Below are 22,798 nucleotides of genomic sequence, written 5' to 3' on the forward strand. Positions count from 1 at the left end.
CCATCAAGGGTTCAGACAGTGAATTGCTAATTATAGACATAACTTCTCTCCTCAAGTGACATGTACTGAGGGAGTAAAAATTTACTGGTGTGTATTACTTAATCCAAACTTCTTCAATGGTTTTGTTTTGTCTAAAGTTTTGTGCCCTTTGGATGTCAGTGCTGGGTGAAAAAAGAAACTTTATGGTTCTCTTTTCACCTTAGTTTTTTTAAATAAGGAAATAAGTATACAGTTGGCCCTCCGTATCCGCAGGTTCCACATCCATGGATTCAACCTAGCACACATCAAAAGTATTTGGGAAAAAAAATTCCAGAAAGTTCCAAAAAGCAAAACTTGAATTTGCCATGTGCTGGCAGCTATTTACATAGCATTTACATTGTGTTATAAATTATAAGTAATCTAGATATGATTTAAAGTATAGGAAAGGATGTGTGTAGCAAACAAATTAGCATCCAAAGCAAATACCATGCTTTTTTTTTGTTAATTAAAGTGTAGTTGATTTACAGTGTTGTTAATTTCTGTGGTACAGCACAGTGGTTCAGTTATATATGCATTCTTTTAAAAATTCTTTTCCATTATGGTTTATCACAGGTTATTGAATATAGTTCCCTGTGCTATACAGTAGGACCTTGTTGTTTATCCATTCTATATATAATAGTCTGCATCTGCTAACCCCAAGCTCCCAATTCATCCCTCCCCCACCCAACCTCCCCCTTGGCCACCACAAGTCTATTCTCTATGTCTGTGAGTCTGTTTCTGTTTCACTCCTGGGTATATATCTGGATAAAACTGCAATTCAAAAAGATACATGCACCTCTATGTTCAGAGCAGCACTATTCACTATGCCATTTTATAGAAGGGACTTGAACATCCTCGGATCTTGGTCCCCTTCAGATACCAAAGGATGACTGTATATCCATTCTTACTGGGCAACCTGCTAAATAATAATGATGGGAGTAGCACTAACATCTAATCAGAGTTTAGGATGTGCCATGCCAAGCATGTAGTAGGAAGTACCTCGCTGAGTCCTCACAGCAGCAATCTCAAATGTAGTAGTATTGTCCCCACTTTACAGATGTGGTGGCTGAGACATGGAGAAACTAACTTGCCCAGTGTCACAGGGAGAGCAGGTGGCAAAGCCAAGATTCACCTTCTCTGGGCTTTAGAACTAACTCTTCTGCCTGTGCTGCCTACGGCTGGTAATTAGTATTTGGATAACTTAACATCAGTTTCCCTGTTCCCTATAAATATAATAGTCCATTAAAAAATATTTTTTATAAAGTTATAACTCTTTCCTTAACCCAATAAATGGAAAATTTTTTGTTTTCTTTTTTTTTTTTTTTTGCTACTGTGGAGAAAGCATTTTTTTGTTTGTCTTCAGACTTTACAAATCTATTCTTATCCAGTAAATTATTCTTAAGCCAAAGTCTTTTCTCCTAAAAATAAATATCTAAAAGTTGTCTTAAGTAAATCTCTGTTTCACTGTGTCATGTGGCTAAATGTGAACTTGAACTTGACTGCACTTTATAATGATGTGAAAGGTAATTTTGACAAATCTAATTAGGCACGTGATATTTCTTGGAAGTCGTATATGCATCAAACGGTTTTATCAAGCTCTTTAGCAAATGAAAATTACTTAAATAAAGCCATTTTGCTTTTCATCATTTACTGTATAGAAATGAATGTGTACATGAGAATGCATGGGTATTTCCAGTCCATTTGATTATCAAGTAGTCATAAAATTATAACGTAAACTTTTAAAAATAAACTTTTTATATTTGGAATAATTTTAGACTTAAGGAAACATTTCAAAGATAGTACAGAGAGTTTCCATATGCCCTTCACTAAGCTATAATAAGGTTTTGCTAATTCAGAATAGTTGTGGAAATTTTATGTTCTGGCCAACTGATAATCTGTGTACCCTCGAAGGATTCAAAATATTCAAATGTGTCTAAGGCATTCAAATATAAAATGATATACTTAGATAAATTGATTGTGCTTTTCTCATTCTGTAGCTCCATAAAATATAGAAAACTGGACTGAATTTCTTTTGATCTTCACCATACATTAGATAGAGTATTCTTTAAAAAGTCTGCTACTTAACATTTCTTATACATGTAGAGAAAACTTCAATTATTTGAAATTTATCATGGGTTGAAAGATTGCTATATTTATAAAAGTTAAAATGATTTTTTTTCTTCCCCTCAAACTTCTAAATACATAGACTTTCATTTGAAAATCCAGTATGGAAGAAGTTTAGTGCATATTTTATCTCTGAAAGACTGTACACTTTACTTTCAAGCATATATAAAAACATATATAAAAGGTTTCATGTCATTTTCATGAAGATGTTATTTTGGAGGTGAGCATTCCTACATCAGCTTTATTATGATCCGTTTTCTCAAACTTTTAAAATTTGGTCAGCATAAAAGCACAGCATTTCACTTAAAGTGGAACTTCATTTTTTTTTTTTTTTTTTCCGGAAAGCATGTCATGTACTAGTTATATTTGGTCAACTGGCTATCTGTGAATCCATTCTAATGATTCTTTCTTGCTTCCATCCATGTCAAATCTATATGATCTAATTTTTGTGAGAATTTTGAATGCTCATCAAGATTTTTTAAAGTAATTGTTAGAGCTGGTTAGCCATGGAATCAGGCTCACTATTTATTGAAAGGTGGTAGAATCAGAGCTGTGTGAAAATTATGTTACCCTAACATTTGACTTTCTAACTACCAATTTGACTTTGGAAAAAAAAAGAAAATTACCAGATACAGTTTATTTTCTTTAATAAAATAAAATATACCCATAGAAATTCCCATACTTAAGGAGTGTTGGGAACAGTGTTCCCAAATATCATATTATATAATGAAATATTTAGAGTTGTTTTGGCTTTGAGCATACAAGGCATTTAGACCAATGACCTGTTTTCCTTGTGCTCTGATGACTGGTCTTGCTATTTTTGTTTATTTTTTAGAAGTGAAATGCCCAGCCTTTTAAAACTATGTTTTTGTAGAGAAGCTGAGATAGTGGGCATTGCTTGCTTCTACCCTGTGTAATGACATAACAGTGCTTATGGTGCTTTCCTCCTCTCTCCACCAATTTTTATTCTTTTCATAGATGCACATCGGGAATTCCTTCACAGGCCTGCTTCTGGATATGTGCCAGAGGAGATCTGGAAGAAAGCTGGTAAGAATTGTTTAAAAACACGAATTTAGTGTTCTGGCAGCTGTGTGCAGTTGTTAATGAAGTGACGTGAAGAATGACAAGAAGGGACTTTACTGCTAACAACAACAAAACAAACCCCCACATACAAAATTTAAAAATCCTGATGAATATTCTTAAACCAGGCCTGATTAGAACATGAAATAGTTTTTATTTTAGTAGCATCTGCTAGTGCTACTGTAATGAGAGTCTGGTGATGCTTCTGTTATAAACCCCATTTTTCAGGGGCTATAATGGTTTCAGGCTGGAAGCCTGAGGTCTCAGATTGCATGCAATTTTTCCTTCATGAAAACAAAGTCTGGTGTTTTACTTCAGCCTTCTCTTCTAATTTTTTTTTTAATTGGGGTATAATTGACATATATCTCCTGAATTCTTTTTAAATGTATCACAGCAAATCTAGTTCACTTGCTGAGGCACTCAGAAGTTTTATGGTTACAACCAGTTTTTAAAGTTGATCTTTTGTGCTAATTAATATTCAATGACCAGAACTAAATTAAGTTAAATGACAAAGTTGCTAAATTTCTATTTTTCCTTTCCATGTATACTGTCTGATTTTCATTAAGGGATATTGTTCTGCGTTTTGAAGTAGATTTAAATTTCTGATGACTCATTGACTTATTGGGCTTAAAGAAGTTCAAATCTGGCAGAATCTTGGTAGAACACCAGCACTTTAAAAGTTGAGCCAAAACCTTATTTTTAAAAAGAAACCAACTCAGGAGATAAAGCACAAACCTGTTTCAAGAGTTAAAAATGACATTGCAAATACATAATGTGGCTTTGAGCTACTATAACTTCAACTGTTAAAATAGTTTGTCTGAGTTGAGAGACTGGAAAATGCTGTTTCTGCAGACGATCAGACGGGTATAGGGCTGAGAACCACAATCAAGGAGGAAAGGGTTTTTTTTTCCCCGCAGAAGATTTCTATTTGGGTTTTGATTTGACACAGCTATGTCTATAGTTCTGTGCAACTTGGTGACTCTGGTCCCTTGGCTCTTGTTCGAGTTTTGTGGTTGTTTTTTAAATTTTCTAAGAAATAACTCTTTTTGTAAGTGGGACAGGGAGTTTCAAAATCTGATAGTATAGCAGTGTAGATTAAGAACCAGAGAAAGATCTCTTGCATGTCCAGTATACAAATAAGGTAGATCCATTCAGCCTAAAGGTTAAGGTTTATATATGTGTATATGTGTGTGTATGTGTGTGTGTGTGTGTGTGTGTATATATATATATATATATATATATATATATAAAATCTGTATAGTCTTACCAGATTTAGAGCATCGCCTCTAAGAAGATTTTCTACCAGGATAATAGTCATGGGATACTCATAAGATGTTAAAATGTGCTGGGTGCCACCTACTTGGAGAAGGAATTGCTACATCTTTCTTCTGACCATTTTTCTTCCCCAATTTTAAGCTGTCAGTTCAACTTATTCCAATAATAGGTACAAAGAGTTGCCATTTTGGATAGCACAAGGATGACTTTTTATGTTGAGGGATAGAATCTCTGCATTTCTCTATTTATGTGTATTTAAGTTAAATCTTGATAGTTCATAAAGAAAAATTGACAGTGAAGTCTTGTGCAATCCAAATTCCTTCTGTGCTATTATCTACTCAAGCCTTTGTTTGACTGCTGTGAAGTGAGAGCAGATTTTTCTGAATATACCACCTTTGTTGGAAAGTCAACTTGAATAGCTATGCACAAAGGAAATCCTACCATAAGTGGTAAGCATTTGGAAGCAGATTCAAAACTTCATTATGTACTTTCCACTTAATCAGTTTTTTTTTTTTTTAACTTGACATGTTGTAATCTATTGAGTCCACTATTATTTTTCTTCACTGTCTGTTTTGTGGGTTTCCGAAACCAGTTCTGGGTGTACTTTGCATCATGGGGACTCTGAGAGGAGGGAAAGAGCAATCCTTGTTTATGTGGTGTCCGTGCATTCTCTAAGAAGGGTTAAACCTTATCAAACCATGTTTCAAATATTTTTAATATGTGCCTATCCATCTACATTAGGTCTTCAGTCTAAAATCTGACTTGGAAGTAGTGTCCATTAAATTTGTATTCTTATTACTATCTTAGGGATAGTGATATCCCTAATCTGCTGCAGAAAAACAGTTTGGGAATTGTTTTCTATGGATAGATGCTAAATTTTAAGGAGTATATTGAATCTCTAAAGTATAGATGACAGTTTCACCTGGAAGTCTCAAGTAACTGCTTATAATATTTATCTTTATAGACTTCTTAGAAAGCATTTCTAGTGTTCGAAGTGTCAAGGCATTCCAACATGAGGAAAACACCAAAGGCAGAACAGGACATCTACACTCAGCCTGTTAAAATTTGAAAGCTTTTCCCCCCCAAGAGTCTAAAATTGGCTGTGGGCAATTTTTTTTCCCTAGGAAAAAACCTATAAAGTGTGTCTTTGCAATGAAACTATTATACACTACCTTTGTGACAAAAGATAAGTAAATAAAATCAAGTTTAAAGCATTTGAAAGATATCAAAGGGGCAGAGCTCTAAAATTCAATGTACTATAACCCATGCATCTTCTTTTCAGAGAAAATTATAATTGCAAAAAGTATATCCTGTGCTTGAAAGTACATCATGTAATATTTTGCACCATTTTATTTTGAAATTATTTCGAACTTGCAGAAAAAGTTGCAAAAAATAGTAAAAACAAATCCCATATACCTTTCTCCCAATTTTCCCTATTTCACCATATTTGCTTTGATGTCTTTTGTTTCTCTCTTCCTCTTTCCTTCCCTCTTTTTCTGTTGTGCATTATATTTTTCACCTCAGTACTTCAGAGTAAGTTGCAGACATGATGTCCCTTTACCGTAAACATTTTAGTGTGTATTTCCTAAGAACAAGGACATTTTCTTGTGTAACCACAGTACAGTTACCACAATCAGGATATTAACATTCATACAACACAATTATTTAACCTACAGACCGTATTCAAAGTTTGCATGTAATCCTAATAATACAATATAATATAATGATATCCATATTAAATATTTGGAGTCCTAACAAATGACGAAGGCCATATCAGTTTTCCCCTAAAAGTAGTATTTTTTAAAGCAACCGCAAAGATAACAAAACACACTCTGAAGTTTAAAGGTCTTTATAAAATTGGAAAAAGTCTACCATAAATATAGTTTTTAAATTGCAACTGTTTTCTTCAGTATATTTCTTTTTCAAACGATCAGTGAATGTTTGCAGTTGGTAATAAATATTCAAGCACCTTGCACATGTCCTACCAATTCTCTTTGCTGATCTGTACGTGCCTGTGGGATTAGAATAGGAATGCATAATTTAAATATAAATTGCCTGATTTGCATATACAATTAGTCAAGCTACAGCTTTGATCGTAAGCAAAAATTATTGTCCTGTATTACCACTTAGATAGAATTTTAATTCACCTTGAATATTCAAACCAAATTAGACCCTGACTGTATAGTTAGAAGGGCAGTGCTTCCCTGGTGCCCCAAGTCATTTATGATAGGATAATAAAGGCATCTTTTCACCTCCTGGTGAAGAAGGTGCTGCCAGCTCTGTGCAGTGCTCTGTTTTCAGATTTTAAATACATATCTTAAAGCAACCAACAAAGGCTTAACATATTTTAGTTAATATTTCCAGTCTGGATCCTTCCCTGTAATTTAGTTTATAAAATCTAGCAGACAGTAATTACAAATGAATAAACAAACCAGAAATAATTCTGGGAAAATGGTGGAGGCTACAAAAGTCACCATGGTTAATTATTAGTGGAGGGCTTTTCATGATCCTCAAGTCATGAACTATGGATGTGTGAAATATAACTACAGAAATTTAAGGAACTATAGGAGTACTTGCATCTCTTAACATTTTTTATCTACAGTAAAACATTTTTATTAGGAATCTATGTTTTTAATTAAACAGAACATTTAATTAAGGTGCTTTTCAAGTGAGTGAAACAATTAAGTGAAAACACTTGAATGAAACATGTCATAATTAGTTTTAATAGAGTGTTAATTGGTAGTAGGTTTGCCAAGTTAATAATTACTGCTTATTAAATTTTCAATTAATCATTGTCATTTTGCTTTGAATAAAGATGAAAATTAGATAAACTAATTCAGGGGGAGGATATTTTCCCTTGTTAATTAGAACAGTTAATTTTTTAAAATGGAAATTACTTGTTTTAGTTGTCAATCTTATGTTTTACATTAGTCAAATCTTTGCACCCTTTCCACAGCCAAAAATAAAGAGCTAATTTGACACCTTGCAGGTTTGTAGTCAGGCCTGATTGTTTTGGCCTGCAGTATGATTCAATTATATTTGTCTAGTGCAACAGTTGGTTATGCAAGACTGTTTATATTTGATTCAGTAGATGGACAACAGCTGAAAGTCTGGAAATGAGAAAATGATTTTTTTTTAAATCCCTACCATTTAGTCTATAGAGTCATATGTCCACATTACTCAGGAAATGACAAGAAAAAGAAAAGCTGGATCTTCTGTATGTTTCATCTTCAATTTTCTTTAAAAGGGCTGCATTAAATTAATTTCGTTATTGTGTTGTATCTTTTACTAGCAAAATAACTTTGCATTTACATATGTGTCTGTGTAAAATCTGTTCCCTTCCTCTCTTTCCCTGAAAGCTTTACCCCTGTACTCCCTGTGTTCATATTAACCTATTGCATTGTGGCAAAACACCTTCTTCTTGTGTCTGAATTATCCAGGCAGGATTCTTGTGGTTATTTTCGCCTTTTGTCTACTTAGTCTGGTCTCAGAATCCTTTCTGGGGTACTAGTTTGGTAGAAAAGTTGTAGTGATGCTACAGTAGTTTAAAAGATATTCCCAGGAGTGTAAATTAAAGGAAAAAATCTCACCCTTTGCTCTCTTAAAATGAATTTCCAAAATGTGGTTCTTTAGACAGCCGGAAGAACTGCCCAGTAATTGGGATGAAAGTCATGCGTGTTGTCTAGCATTCTGTGTAACAGCGATCAGTAGCCCAGGTCCCGCGCTAACAAAGAGCTGTTCTCTTGTCCGGTCTGGCCCGCCTGGCACGCAGAGGAGGCGGTCAACGAGGTGAAGCGGCAGGCGATGACCGAGCTACAGAAGGCTGTGTCCGAGGCGGAGCGGAAAGCGCACGATATGATCACCTCGGAGCGCGCCAAGATGGAGCGCACGGTGGCAGAGGCCAAGCGGCAGGCGGCGGAGGATGCTCTCGCTGTCATCAACCAGCAGGAAGATTCGAGCGAGGTGAGGTGCCAATGGAAGACTCCCTGGGGAGATGCTTCCGTTAATGAGGGCGGGCCTTTTCGATTTCAGGAGATCACAAGTAAAGGCGGATATTGGAGTTGAGACAAACGCATCTTTTGGGGGGGGGAATTGGAGTAGGCTTGGCACTTGTGGAGTTGACCAAGAGCTGATCAAATTTTGTTTTTATTAAAGGCCTAAAAGAACAACTGCCAAAAAAGATTTTTAATATATTTGGTGGGTAACAGATTAAAGTGAAATTCTTAGAACTTCCTAGCACTATTTAGATTCAGAATTCTGTTGTGTGTGTGTGTGTGTGTTAGCATATGTGTGTGGTTTCCTTCTAACAGCTGGGATTTAGGGGAGAGACCCTGTGTAAGCTGTGTAGTCTGAAGACATATTGCAGGCCAGGGATCAAAGTCACTTCCTTAACTATTGGTTCTGAAGTCGAATGCTAAACCAACGCTTGCATCAATTAAACATTTCTAAGAGATCTTCTGCACAGTCTGTTTTTGCACATTATTTGTAATAACCATTATGATGGTCATTTCATACCATAACATCACTGCCAGAGGTAATATTATTTAGTGTTATTACAGTATATTTAAAACACATTAACACGTAGCCTAAATGGCGGAAGGATCTGGGAAGTAACTAAAACACAGTGTCTAACAGAATGCCTTTCAACAGAGACTAAAGTCAGAGCAACATGGTAACGCTCTGCATTAACACAGCACCACAATCCCCAACCCAAAGGACCCTTAGATGAGGACTACAGTTAACTAGTCACACCATGCTGAACTAGCAACAGCATAAGCTGATAAATCAACAGTCCACTAAAACACATATCTACAATTTGTGAAGGAGAGTAAGAATTTAATTTGTACCAGGCTCGTCTGTAGATGAAAGACCCTGTGGGAATTATTCGATATCCAGAGTTTCTATTTAATGTGTAGCAGATGAATAGCAAGGGGACAAAAGCAATTGATTTTCAACATTTGAAAGTTTCTCGGGAAAAGAGGGACAAAGGGAAGTGTGTCTGCCCTTTAACTGCAGACTTTTCCATCGTTGAATTAAACTAGACATAAATTCAATTTTACTGGCATCTTATGGCTAAGATATTTAAAGACTTTGTTTTGTGTTTTTTGAAAGAAAACACAAATTTTATTAGCATCTTTTGGACAGAATTTGTCCTGCTCTATTCAAGTTAGTAATACTGTGAGGCACAGTTGTTGCCATCATTAAAACATTATCACTTTCATATGAACGTTTTAGGGCTGTTATGCATGTTAAGAGTATTTTATAGGTCACTAAATTCTAAAGATAAATATCTTGGAGAAATTGAGAATTAAGTCTTTATATTTGGCTAATAATGCTGTATTTCTTTAGTATCTATAAGCTGTGTACCTTTATTTCTAATATCCAGAAAAATATATGAGCTTGACACTGGTATTGAGCATTATAAAAATATGGTGTATCGAGCAGTAACTAGAAATAGTAGATAGGATGAAATAACCTAGATATGAGTGATCTTCTAAAGTAACTGTTTTCTTTCTTTCTTTTTGGGTATCTTGAAAAACTGATCTTTAATAGCACTACCCTTGTCTTCGGTGACATTTCTCAAGGATTTTAAAGTAGACTATGCTAGGAGGAAAGGTTTGGGAGCCAGAGAGCCACATTTAATTCCTGGCTCCATCTATTATAATTCTGTGATTTCAAGAAAACCACTAAACCTCTAAAAGCTTTGGTTTTCTCATCTCATACGGTGGGTAGAACCTTGAGATGTAATCATTTTATCATGTTGCAGGTGAGGAAGCTCACATGGCTAGTCATGCAGCTAGGGGTTGGCAGGATCCACGCTGGAGCTCTCAGCATGCTGTCAGTCCTTACATTGTTCCAGAACAATGAAATAAGCATCATGAAGGTCATTTTTGGATACAGATTTTAAAACTGTACCCTATGGACATTTTTTTAAAAATCAGGTTTGCAACCTGCCCAGGGCAGTTTGTTATTTGATACATATTACTCTAAATTATATCCATTTATTTATTTATTCTGTCAAGAGCAAATTATTCTATGTCGGGGACAGCGCTAGACACTGAAGATACAGTGGTTCCTACCTTCTTGTTCAGTATAATTCATTAGAAGAGTCAGATCACTATATTATGAGTCTTAGTAGAGTTTAGTGCAAAGGCTTCTGGGAAAAAAATTTGTTTCATCTGATACTTAAGGATAATCAGGAGCTGTTCAGCAGCAACCTTCCACCCACCTCCCACCCCACCCCCACATTGCCTCATCACTGCTTTTTTGGTCCATGCGCACGTCAGTGCCTTCTTGCAGGGAAGATGGGAAGGCAAGCTTTGCTAGGCTTTGCAAACAAGATGACTATGTGGCTGGTGAGTGTTTTGGAAGGATCACTCAGGCTGCAGTGTGGAGAGAGATGAGAGGAAATGAAAAGGAGGGACCGATCTGTTTCAGGATACAGACGAGGAGGAAGATGGTTGGATGAAGATGGTTGGCAGTGGTGCTGGGGGTGGAGAAAATTGAACCCGTGAGATAAAATGGGCAGAATTTGGGCTTCCCTGCTGGCGCAGTGGTTGGGAGTCCACCTGCCAATGCAGGGGACACAGGTTCGTGCCCCGGTTCGGGAGGATCCCACATGCCGCGGAGCGGCTGGGCCCGTGAGCCATGGCCGCTGAGCCTGCGCGTCCGGAGCCTGTGCTCCGCAACGGGAGAGGCCACAACAGTGACAGGCCCGCGTACCGCAAAAAAAAAAAAAAGGCAGGATTTGATGATTGGCCAGCTGACAAGGAAGGGAGAGAGTTGTGGTTTTTCAGTAGACATGCAGAGTTTGGGGTGTACACATCAGGTGATCTTCCTTAAGCATTAAACCTTTAAAAACTTACTGGCTTTGATCTGCCCAGCGGTTTTTTGTGAAGGTAACCTTTCTTCATTTTTTTTTTTTTTTGTGCATAAACAACAAAAGTTAAAACATTTTAAGAAGTTCAAATCAATTATTTAATTCAACTAGACAGACAGATTTCCTCTGTAGATTGGAAAGGGCAGATAGAGCACAAAGGCCTAAATAGTTTATGCTGTCTAATGTGAAAACCAGGATGTTGATCCTCAGCCCAGGTGCCTGCCTCGCAGGCCACTTCTTTAGTAGCTACACGGCAGTACACTCGACTCCTTCAGGATATTCCCATCCAGTTCTCTAATTTCACTTTGGTTTATAGACTAATAATCATTATTACTAACCGTTAGAATGACACTGGACTGCTTAGGCAGACACAAGCAGATGACATTTTCTGTACTTTCTCTTTTAAAGTGTATTACATATTTCATCAAGAATGTAATGCTAGCATTAGCATAAATCAAAAGAAAGGAAATTCAGTGAATCTGGCTATCTTCAACCATTTTAATTTTTTCTATATTCATTTCTGGTTCCTATCTGTAAACATATAGAGTCTTTTTTTCCAGTGAATATTGTTAGATTTGGACTATTTCAAAAGGAACCTGCCACAGCTTTTCTTTGAGATCTGTAACTTGTTCTGGCTTAGGGGATCAAAGCACATGGCTGGAATTGAGCCTCGAACAGAGAGCAAATAGTTGTGCTGTTCCAATAGTTAGTTTCGAGTTTAAGCCACTAAAGTGATATTTTCCCCCAGATTGAAACAGTCTTTATTCATTATTCCTAGATAGGTGCAGAAGTGCACACGCTTATATTGGGCGGTTTTGTGGCACTTAAGCAGAAACACTGACTGAACCTTTAAACTTTGTTTCCAGAACCTGCTGAGCCCTAATAGTGGGAACAGGTCACTCTGACAGGTTCATCTTCATTACCCCCTCTAGAATTAATAGAGCCATCCCCAGTGGATCCTGTGCAGTGCGGCCCAGACTCTGGGGATGGACTAAGTGGACTCAGTAGGAGGTAGTCACCACACAGTTACTACACACAGTCTCCCAGCATGGCTCCCATTAAAGCCTCACAATCTGATCAGACCTGTCGATCCCCAGAAGAATTTGGAGCTCTCACAGTATGAGCTGATTCTATGTTACCTAAGATTTTTGCTTATTTGTTTCATTTATTAAAAGACCAGCTGTCTGAATCCATAGATGTTCATGGTGTATTGGATGGTCTGGAATGACATGGAGTGGTTCACCTCTTGGAACTTTGTTTTTTCTCATCTATAAAACTGGGATAATGTTTATAACTCACTTTGCAAGGTGGTTGAGAGGTACAAATAAGATGAGTAGAAGTCTTTTATAAACAAGTCACCTTATAAAGAGCAGTGTGAGTATGTAAGAGAGAGAGAAAATAAAAAACAATTAAGAAGCTATTCTAACAGGAAGGGCAGGGAAGGAGTAGTAACCGTGAGATTGGAAAGGAAGGGAGACCATGGGGGAAGCAGGGTCTGTAGGATTTGGCACTGAGAGGTTTCAGGGGAGTTTCCAATGAGATGACAAAGTCGTTGGCCTGAGCGTTGCCAGTGACTGAAAAGGACCACACCAGAGTCAGGTTTAGGGATTACTGACTTGGGTGACAGAGGAGCATCCTGGTGGCGCTACAGAACAGGCAATTGAAAATAAGAGACAGCAGCTCAGGAAAGAAATGAAGGCTGGAGGAAGGTTTGAGAGTCATTTTCTTACAGCTAATGGTTTAAGACCATGACTGCCAAGGTAGAGTGTAGGAAGGAAAGGATATTTCTTTTCTTTATGCCAACTTCCCTCCTTGCCAAGTATTTAGGGGAAAATGAAAAACTAGAAGAGGAAGAGGTTATAGTATAAGAAACAGAATTTTATTATCTTGAAACCAAAGTTAGAGGGACTTTCAATAAGGGAAGTTTTTTTTAAAAAAGGAGGAATGGGGAAAAGGTCAATAGTGCTAAATCTTCAGAAGGTCTGAGGGCAGCGAGGAAGGAGAAAAAGTAACTGGCCACTAATGACGTATAAGTGGAAGTAAGCTCATGTTCTGTCTATGTAGCTGTCAATGCCTATCAAGGGATGCACAGGGCCACGAGCTTTCTAATTGTAAAGGTTGTGCCATGCAGAGATGGTATGTAGTCTCATTTGCTTTCAGCCAGTGCCAAGAGGAGGAGGTGGTGTTAGTTCCTGCCGTTTATTCAGGACCCACCGAACATCAGGACACTTTAGTTAGCACTGACATAATCCTGAATAACCCTATCGTTATGATTCCTACTTTATAGGTACTGTCACTCTACGAGGTTAAGTAACTTGCCTGTAGTTCTGAATCCACTAAGTGATATAGTTGGAAGTGAAAAACCAAGAAAGGGTGACTGGAGCCACTCAAAATTGGAAGCCATTTCCATTACACACCATGATACCTTATCTTTGGTGTTCCAACTTCCTGGTTCAACCTCTGTGTACTTTCAGGGTTGAAGTGCCCTCCTAACCTTATTCCTGCCAAAACAGGCTCTAAGAAAGATCTGAAATAGGCAAAACGTGGCATTTTGGAAAGAGTATTTGGTTTGCAGTGCAAGGACCTGAGTGAATCAAACCTTACCTATGTAATTTCATATCTAGGCAAATCATTTACTATAAAAGTTATTTACATTTTGAGAATTTTAATTATAATCATTCTACTTTATTCATTGAACATCACTTGCATGCAAAGGTTTTTCTGGAGAATTATAGGTGTGTGAGACCTGGAGAAACTTTTTAGGAGAAAATGTTTTGTTTCTGGTAAAAGGAATTTCCAACAGTAAGAACCAGAAAGGATATTATTTTGCTGGTAGGACAGAAAGACCATTCTCTCTGTATCTAAAATAACAAGATGAAGGAAATAATTTTGTTCTTAGGGACAAAAAAGAATTGCTGATATGAAACAAGTATCAACAATCTTTGACATGCAGCTTTGACACCCAAAGCTTCAACTCATCATTTCCATTTCCCTAGGTAGCACCAGTACATTTAGAAAAGGGAGGGTTGTGTTCTGCCTCCTATTTTTCATCTGAGTCCTAGCCTAATTTTGGCCAATTGCTGATTCCCATAATAGGGAGGAAAACATTCCTTATGCTGAAAAGGGAATAATATTCACAAATAAAGGGAGACTATAAAGTGCCATGGGCTTTGGGAATGAAATTTGCTATGAAATGGTATTCTCGAGACTTCTGTACTATTTTGGTAATTCAGTCGCCAGCATCATTGCTTAGAGGACTGAAAGGGAAGCTCAGTTATATGAAAAATGAATGAATGAATGAATGAATGAATGAATGAAAGAAGCAACTATCAGGTAATACTAGCCTGAATATGAAAAGCACAAATTGAAAAATATAAAATTAGATTAAGCCATTGACCACCTTAATCCCTGCCCTACAGTTACACCCCTGGGTATCATACACAATTTGCAGTTTCCACCTTTGTGTATGGCAGAAAGCTTAGAAACTTAAAATGGTTAAAATTAGAGTACTCATAAGATTCTGCACATTGCACAGTTCCCAGAAGTGATGGTTGAGAGGCCAAGTGCCAGTGGTCAGGCATCAGTCTTACAGGTATGGATTAGTTAACAGGAAATTTGGTAGAGCCACCCAGGAGAAATTAATAGAAATTGCTATGTCTGTCTTCTAATGAACTTTTAAAAAGGAATATGCACTTTGGGGATTTCCGTTGGTTGAACACTTGAGCTAAAGTTCCCTATACATTCATGGCAATGCAATGTCAACAGCAATAAAAATATGCAGGTTTTTTCCCACCAGCTCATTTGAATTGCTCTTTGTTGCACCTTCCTAAAGTCAAAGGTTGTTTTTGTCTCAGTGGTGGGTGGTAAATGAATGGGATTGAACAACTTCGGAGTGGGACTGGAGGTAAAACTAACCAGAGCCCTCGAATCCTGGGTCAGAATCCAGAAATGCTAGGCAAAAAGGCTCCATTCCCAGCAGCTTCATAATCCAAAACATCTGTTTCTATATTTGGCACAATTCCACTTTTTTATTTGTAAAATTGTTCCCATCTTTGAAAACACTTTAAAAAATAAAGAAGTCCCCATTCTGTCTCCTCTTTCCATTCCCCAACACATGCATTTGTAATTACCTGGTTTAGTCTGTGTGTTTAATCAACTTAAATTGAGAAGGTTGCCTACATCTGATTTCAATCTGAAGGAGCCATTGAGAACTGGGCAGTTACTGCCTTGTGTCTGCCAAGATGTGCCTCTGCCAGAAAGCGGATAGGACTCACACCAGGGTATTTCCTAAAGAAGCCACTTAACTCAGATTAGATGTTTAATTTCCTTAAAATATTGTTTTGGATCTGGGTCTGTGTTCTCTAATTGGGATTTTCTGATGTTATTTAGGAATTTCACTTATTTCTGAGTTTGTTCCAGGATCCAGCTGGCATTATTCTAAATGCCTAAAGCTCAAGGAAGTAAACTTTCCTGAGTGATGAGTGTCATACCTCGCTGCTCTGGAGGATGGGCCAGGCCCATGTTTGTTCAGGCCTTTGTGGAACCATTGTCCTTGCAATAAGATTTAATTAATTTTGAGAAAGAAGGGCTTCTAATTTTGGTAATGAAGCCTCTGATCAGAGGTACATATTTTTGGGGATATTTTCCTGGCTAAATTAAAGGGAAGTAGGAAAAAAAATTACTTTCTGGTACTATTAATTTTAATTCCATTTTTATTTATGATATTAACATATAAATCAAGCTTCTAGATTTCTTCAGCTATGTTCACTGAAAACACCTTCCACTGGCCAGAGTTTGTGATCTTAAAGTTTTAATTTTTTTTCCCTTCATGGGCCATAATTTCGGAATGGTAAAGAAATATGAACATAGGGCTTAGTTCTTTCTAAAAGTTTTAAGCTGTAGTTCTTGAGTTTTTAGGCTTCCAGCACTTGAAAGACTCTAGGAGCTCCTTTAGTTTTTAGCCAAATTAGAATGAGTGCTAAAAATTGCTTTGCATATTTTGCACAGTGGTGAAGCTGTACACAGACCAGGGTGATGGGCTGACATTCCACTGGGGCATTTTTAATAGGCTTATGAGCCCACCTTAAGCCACACAGCCAACATGCTGAAAGCAAAATAATTGCAGGGAACATAGTGGGGAGATTTTTAATATCCATATATATCAGGGCTTTAAAAAAGGTATTTTAACTGTGACACAGCTACATACTATCAGCTGGTTGGGGTTACCAGATTACAGTCGGAAGTTTGTTTTGCAAGAAAATAAAACCAAGATAGGAAGATACAGGATAAAAGGATTAATGTCAAAAGCTAAGATCACTTGCTATAACATTTCACAATGGGGATGGTCTTGCCAAAGGAAACACAAACGTTTCAAGTTGGCTTCCTGAGGTTCCCCCTTCTCCTGGAAGGGTCCTTAGGGCACTGTCATTGTTAGTCTCCTCCCTGACACTTCCTCATTCCCCAGGATCTGTCCCATTTAGGGGTTCTTCCATCTCTAGTATGTCTGTCCCCAGATTCACAATGTGTTTTATCTCAGAGGCAGCCTCATTTCTGCTTTTATCACTTCTTGGAAAGCACCAGTGGAGATTGGCAGTAGGCTTGCTAGGGTCCTAAAACTTCACAGATATTTATTGAGCACCTACTATATATATCAGGCACTGTTGTGGGTGCTTAAAATATATCAGAGAAAAAACAAACCAAGGATCCAATCTCCAGGGAGCTGAAGTAAAGGGGATTGTTTCGAGGCTTTCCTACCATTTGGTTGTCAGGTACAGTGAATAACTGATTGCAGTGGGAAGAGCTAAACACATGCCCTACTTTTTCTGGTCTGTGGTAGAGCAGAGGATAGAATCCTCTATCTAGTCCATTATATTCCTTTGAATCAAATAGAGCATCCTCATAGTCCCTTTGTGTTAGTGTCTTGAAGGAAGAAGCTTCTGCCAGGAGTGCTATCTTTGAGTCTTTCCATGGTGGTAGTCGTATTAGAAAGGAGAAAATTTAGATGTCGCAGTTGTTAGTATGGGTGAACAGAGAATTTAGATGTGAAGATAACTAAACCTAAAGGGAAGGGGTTTTATAGTACAAATGGAAAAGAGCCTCAACCAGTTTGTCTAGAAGTCATAATAGTTTTTGGCAGAAAAGTCTGGGCAGTTACACCAAAACCTGCATCTTCAGGGTGTTTAGTGTGTGTACACATACACACCTGGATTTTTCATTCTTATAGTTCTGAAAAATAAGGGGGTAGTGCTGCCTAGCATATTTCCTTAGACCTTAGCCTGGTCAATGTAATAATTTGGGATTTCACTTTCTTCTGCCTTCTCCAATAGAGTTGCTGGAATTGTGGCCGTAAAGCGAGTGAAACCTGCAGCGGCTGTAACACAGCCCGATACTGTGGCTCGTTTTGCCAGCACAAAGACTGGGAGAAGCACCACCACATCTGTGGACAGACCCTGCAAGCCCAGCAGCAGGGGGATACGCCTGCTGTCAGCTCCTCCGTCACGCCTAACAGCGGGGCCGGGAGCCCAATGGACACACCACCAGCAGCCACCCCGAGGTCGACCACCCCGGGGACCCCTTCCACCATAGAGACAACCCCTCGCTAGATGTGCACTCAGAACTGTCAGAGGAAAGACAACACAACCAACGTGAAACCAATTCCTCATCCTCAGATGCTCAAAGTTGTTTTTTGTTTGTTTGTTTGTTTATAGATGGACTATCCTGGTTCAGTACTTCAGCAAGAGAGAACCTAACTGTATCTTGAGGCGTTAGTAAAACAGAGGGCCAGTAATGGGTCGTAATGACTTACTGTGGATAACAAAGATTTCTTTTCCTTAGAGAACTGAAAAGAGAGCAGAAAATATAACATGAAATGATAGATTTGACCTCCTCCTTGTTATTTTCCAGTAGCTGGGATTTTAAACTAGATGACCTCATTAACCGATGCTTTACCAAACAGCAAACCAAGAGATTGCTAATTGCTGTTGAAAGCAAAAATGCTAACATTAAAAGTCACAATGTTCTTTATATACAATAATGGAAAAAAAGAGGAAAACCCTCAAGGGCATGAGCATTGGCTACAGCAGTAGACATTTTAACAAGAAGATGAATGGCGTCCGTGGGTTGCTAACTGAACTTTGAAGACCCGCCACAAAACGCGCAGATGTGTAGCATATTGGAAGGAGACACAGATGTTCGGTTTTTTTCCTGTTTCTGAAAAGAAATAATATCCAGGTCAACAGAAGGAAAAATGAAAGATGATTTGCAGTGGGATATGTGAATACAGCAGCAAGAAAAAAATGCCATAACATAAAAGGCTCCTTTATATATATATACACACACACACAGAAGTAAGAGACTCAGCCTGCAGTTGTTAGCATCCTGGCAGCTTTGACACCAGCCAGCTGCCCTAAACAGCCCTCAACGTTTCTTCACTTTTTCAAGGTTCCACAGAGCAAGACATTGGGTCTATTCCAGCTCATTCATTTTATATTGAAAAATAATTTTTAAAAATGATGGCTCCAGCTCCAGCCCCTTTCTAAATTTTTTCAACCCCACCCTGTTTGGATTTTTAATTAAAAACTAGTAGTTCTCTTGGTGTTAAAACACTTCTGTCCTGTGAGGTTTCCCAATGGTGTTTTTCTTGTAAACGTGCTGGACGACTGTGAAGACGCGTTGTAGTTTAACCACGTGCCCACATTTAGTCTCTTTATTCCTAGTTGGTGAGAAACCTGTATCTTTCTATGCTGCTTTTATATCTGTATGTATTAGTGGTATTTCTCTAGTAGTTCAAAAAAAAAAAAAAGAAAAAAAGGAAAAAAAAGACTTTTTTTGGTTGTCCTCAAGAAAAGAAAGAAAAAGGCTATCTTTCGGAGCTGCTATTTCATTCTCTTATAGAATTTTTTTTTTTCCTGAAAACCAGCATGCTTCACGGAATGCTAACATATTGGTGTTTTTGTAAGAGGGATGTACATAAATGTATTTTGCACTGTCACAATGACTCCCTAGGCATGCTTTTTTTTTTTTTTTTGAGCAAACTCTTTTTAAATATGCTAGAGCCATTTCACCAAGTTTAGCTGTAGCATAGAGTAGTAGTGGAATTTTTCTTTTTTCTTTTTTTCATTGAAAAATCATTATTAGGGACTTTAAAAAATAACAAGATATCCTACTTTAAAAAAAAAGACAGTGCATGCGTATTGCTGTAAGGTTGTTTAAGTATTTCTAATTTTACAAAAAAAAAAAAAAAAGATAAATCATTAGAGCTCCAAATGCTGAGGTGTAGACTGACAGCTTTAACACTGCTGAATGCCAGGTTATACAGTATTCTTAAAAAAAGGGAAGTCAGCCAAAGACTGATCTGATGGACCAAAATCGGAATTTTGAAAAGCACCAGTACTACTTTCCAAAATGATCAGCAGGTTAAACATGTTCAGCAAGGTATAGTGTGAATCCATTAACCCTTCGTCGTCCAGGGTCCAGACCAGAACTACTTGTTAGTTTTGAAAACAGTAGCCCAGAATGTGGTTATGTGCTTTAGGGAAAGTCAGCAGTGCTGCAGGCTGTGTAGACAACCAAAGTTTTCAAGGCTGGGAAGACACTTCTCCACATACATACACATACCAGGCATTGATTTAAAAATCTGAAATGGTCCATTAGCTTTGGTTTTGTTTTGTTTTTAAATATAGCCTTGGACACAGTTTTAAATGGCTTTTAAGTATCTGCATATAGGTAATCTTAAATCTCTTAAACCTAACATTTTTTTGCATTTTCCCCTGTATTTTCACATACAAGTTGACTTTAATTTTGTTTGGGTGGTATGTTTATTTTTAAATGGCTTTTTAGTTTAGAAACTTCTGATGAGCAAATACATCTATCTGCATGTTGGAAGTCCATCTGCCAGCACACCTGCTTAAAGTGAGATGAAAGCACATAACCAGGCTCTGAATGGGTTATATTTTATCATGGTGCTCCCAGAATCCTTTGACCTCACTCTGCTTTCTAGTCTGCTTGTGACACTGGACAGTCCTTTCTTACAGAGCTATTATATGTTCTAGGCTACGAAGGGTTAAATAATCCCAAAAATGAGGTATGTCATACCCACACGTCTTTATCTCTAGAAGCTGTGATGTATGTGAAACAGCACTGTTATTCTTAACACTAGTGTGTAAAATAAGGATTAGTACAGTACGTCTCATTACTTTTAATTCAGGGCACCCTGAGTGAAAACAAATACAAAAAATCCCTAACTCTGAGCTCTATCTCTGATTCCTCTTCCTCTTTCCCCTCTTCCTCCTCCTCTTCCTCTCCTCCTGTTTTGCTACATTCTCCTCAGTGGCAAAAAGTTTCACTCTACCTCTGACAGCATGTATATTGCACCAGTAGCTAACAAAAACTGGTCTAGTCAAACCAAATGGGCACAAAAGAACCAGGATACCAAAAGTTAAGCTCATACAGCTGCAAACCATATCACTTCTTGGTAACAATGCAGACCTCATAAACCTAAAGAAGAGAAAGAAAAGAAAACTTTTGTTACTTTCCTTTTTTGCTTGTCACTTATATACAGGCTATGTGAGAGTATAATTTGTAGGTATAACACATTTAAAAAAAAAGTTATCTTCATTGGATAGAATTGAATGGTGGTCGCTGATAGGAATAGGGCGTCCTCTATCTCTTATCTCTGTCTCTGACTCTTTTTCTCTTTTTCTCTGTCAGGAGACTGTGTGTGACAGGGCCACCTGTCTTTTTTTTTTTTATCCTTAACTTTTTTTTTTTTTTTTTTAAATGTGTAGGTGCATGTCTTGGGGATTTAAAAATTTCAAGGCTGGTTTACTTATGCAAAGCATGCCTACGTCTGGAATACTTAGGGAAAGAAAGCGACTCCATGTTGTCCGAATTCCTCAAGGGACAGAAAAAAATTGGAGACTGTTGAAATGCAGATTTGAAGTAATTTTTTAAAATATTATTTTGGGTTCTGCGACATTGTGAAAAATTAAAGTTGTTGTGCAATACTTAATTCAGACATGTACCACAAGTTAACGGTAGACTAACACTGGGGGGCGGGGTCTAGGCATCATGCTTTTGTCAGCATACTCTTGAGCTTTTAAGTCTACTATGTCTGAACTGTGGTTTCTTGTTTATCTTTTTTTTCCTTAGTTGGACTGTAATGTATGGTCTGTCAACCTGTGAATCTTTAAAGTATGATTCAGGTATTGTTGTATTCTTTACTGTGTAATAAAAAAGTTTAAAAAAAAATCTGTATTCTCCTGCCTCCCTTATCCTCAGTGTGTACCACGGCTGTCCACACAGTGACCCTGGTCTGGGTGTCCATCCTCATCCTCCATGGTGCTGAAGCACGTCTGTAGAGTTTTTAATTAATTAATTAATTTTTTGACTGCGTCAGGTCTTAGCTGTGGCATGTGGGATCTTTCGTTGTGGCGCTTGGACTTGGTTGCCCTGCGGCATGTGGGATCTTAGTTCTCCGACCAGGGATCGAACCCGCGTCCCGTGCATTGGAAGGCAGATTCTTAACCACTGGACCACCAAGGAAGTCCCATGTCTGTAGAGTTCATTCAACTACAAAGAATGCCTCTGTAACAGGAATTGGCTCATCCATGATTGATGAATAGGGAATGATGTCAGAAGAGTGCCCAAGTCAAGTTAGTTCAGGGGGCTGTTACCCAGGCAAGAGGAGCCAGGAAAAATGGGAAGAGAGCTACAACCTTACAGAGGAAAGGAGGGCTTGGTTTGCTTAGTTTAGCTGCTGCATAGGCGGGGCAGCAGAGGCCTTTTTGGCTGTATTTTGATAAAATTAGAAATGAGTTTCCTGCTTCTGGGTCGACTGTGCCAGAAAGGTTCATCCCAACCTTGAGCACTGGCTCTTCCAGTGCTCAGCTCACCCAGGCACACCTGAATGGCAGACCCACTGCTGCAGGGCTTGCTTCCATTTGCCTTGTCCACCATCCTCTAAAAGTTGCCAGCATCTCCATTCTTCTTTTTGTATATTGTTAGACATCCCCTGTGACAATCTCCGCCTTTGCTGGGAAGTCGGAAGTATTCCCTCTGACATACATTTTTTCATGCTCTAGTTATAAACTTGATTAGGGTTTGAAGCCCCAACCCTTCTCCCTCTGGCCCATGAATCCTACTAATTTTTATGTGTAATTTTCAAAACAGGATTTTGGTTTTGGTTTTGGTTTTGGTTTTTTTGAAGTAATGTATGTACTGTATTATAGCAGAAATCTCTCTTCCCTCTGAGTGTTCTCAACTTTGTGGGTTGAAGGATAGTTGCAAAGAACAGGAGGACAAAGCATGTACAAGGGCCTGTATCTGGAGAGAGTGAGAGCTGGGTAAGTGGAGGATGGCTTGAGACTGGCCATTCAGCTTCCTCCTTGTATCAGCTGGGTCCTTGTCCCATGGCCTGGCTTC

The 22,798-nt window shown here is 38.0% G+C and overlaps 1 protein-coding gene across 1 annotated transcript in view; it reads left to right on the forward strand.

Moving 5' to 3' along the window:
* Positions 1-21,549, forward strand: part of RUNX1T1 (RUNX1 partner transcriptional co-repressor 1) — a gene marked incomplete at its 5' end in the record, with an annotated part of 129,036 nt that extends 107,487 nt beyond the window's left edge. The window contains 3 exon segments of the mRNA XM_079901601.1: positions 3,121-3,189; positions 8,270-8,460; positions 17,704-21,549. Of these exon segments, the coding sequence (XP_079757727.1) occupies positions 3,121-3,189; positions 8,270-8,460; positions 17,704-17,979 (536 nt within the window). The 3' untranslated portion in view covers positions 17,980-21,549.
* Between the last annotated feature and the right edge of the window lie 1,249 nt (positions 21,550-22,798).

This window comes from Stenella coeruleoalba (assembly GCF_951394435.1).
Source record: "Stenella coeruleoalba genome assembly, chromosome: 17".
Lineage (NCBI taxonomy): Eukaryota > Metazoa > Chordata > Mammalia > Artiodactyla > Delphinidae > Stenella > Stenella coeruleoalba.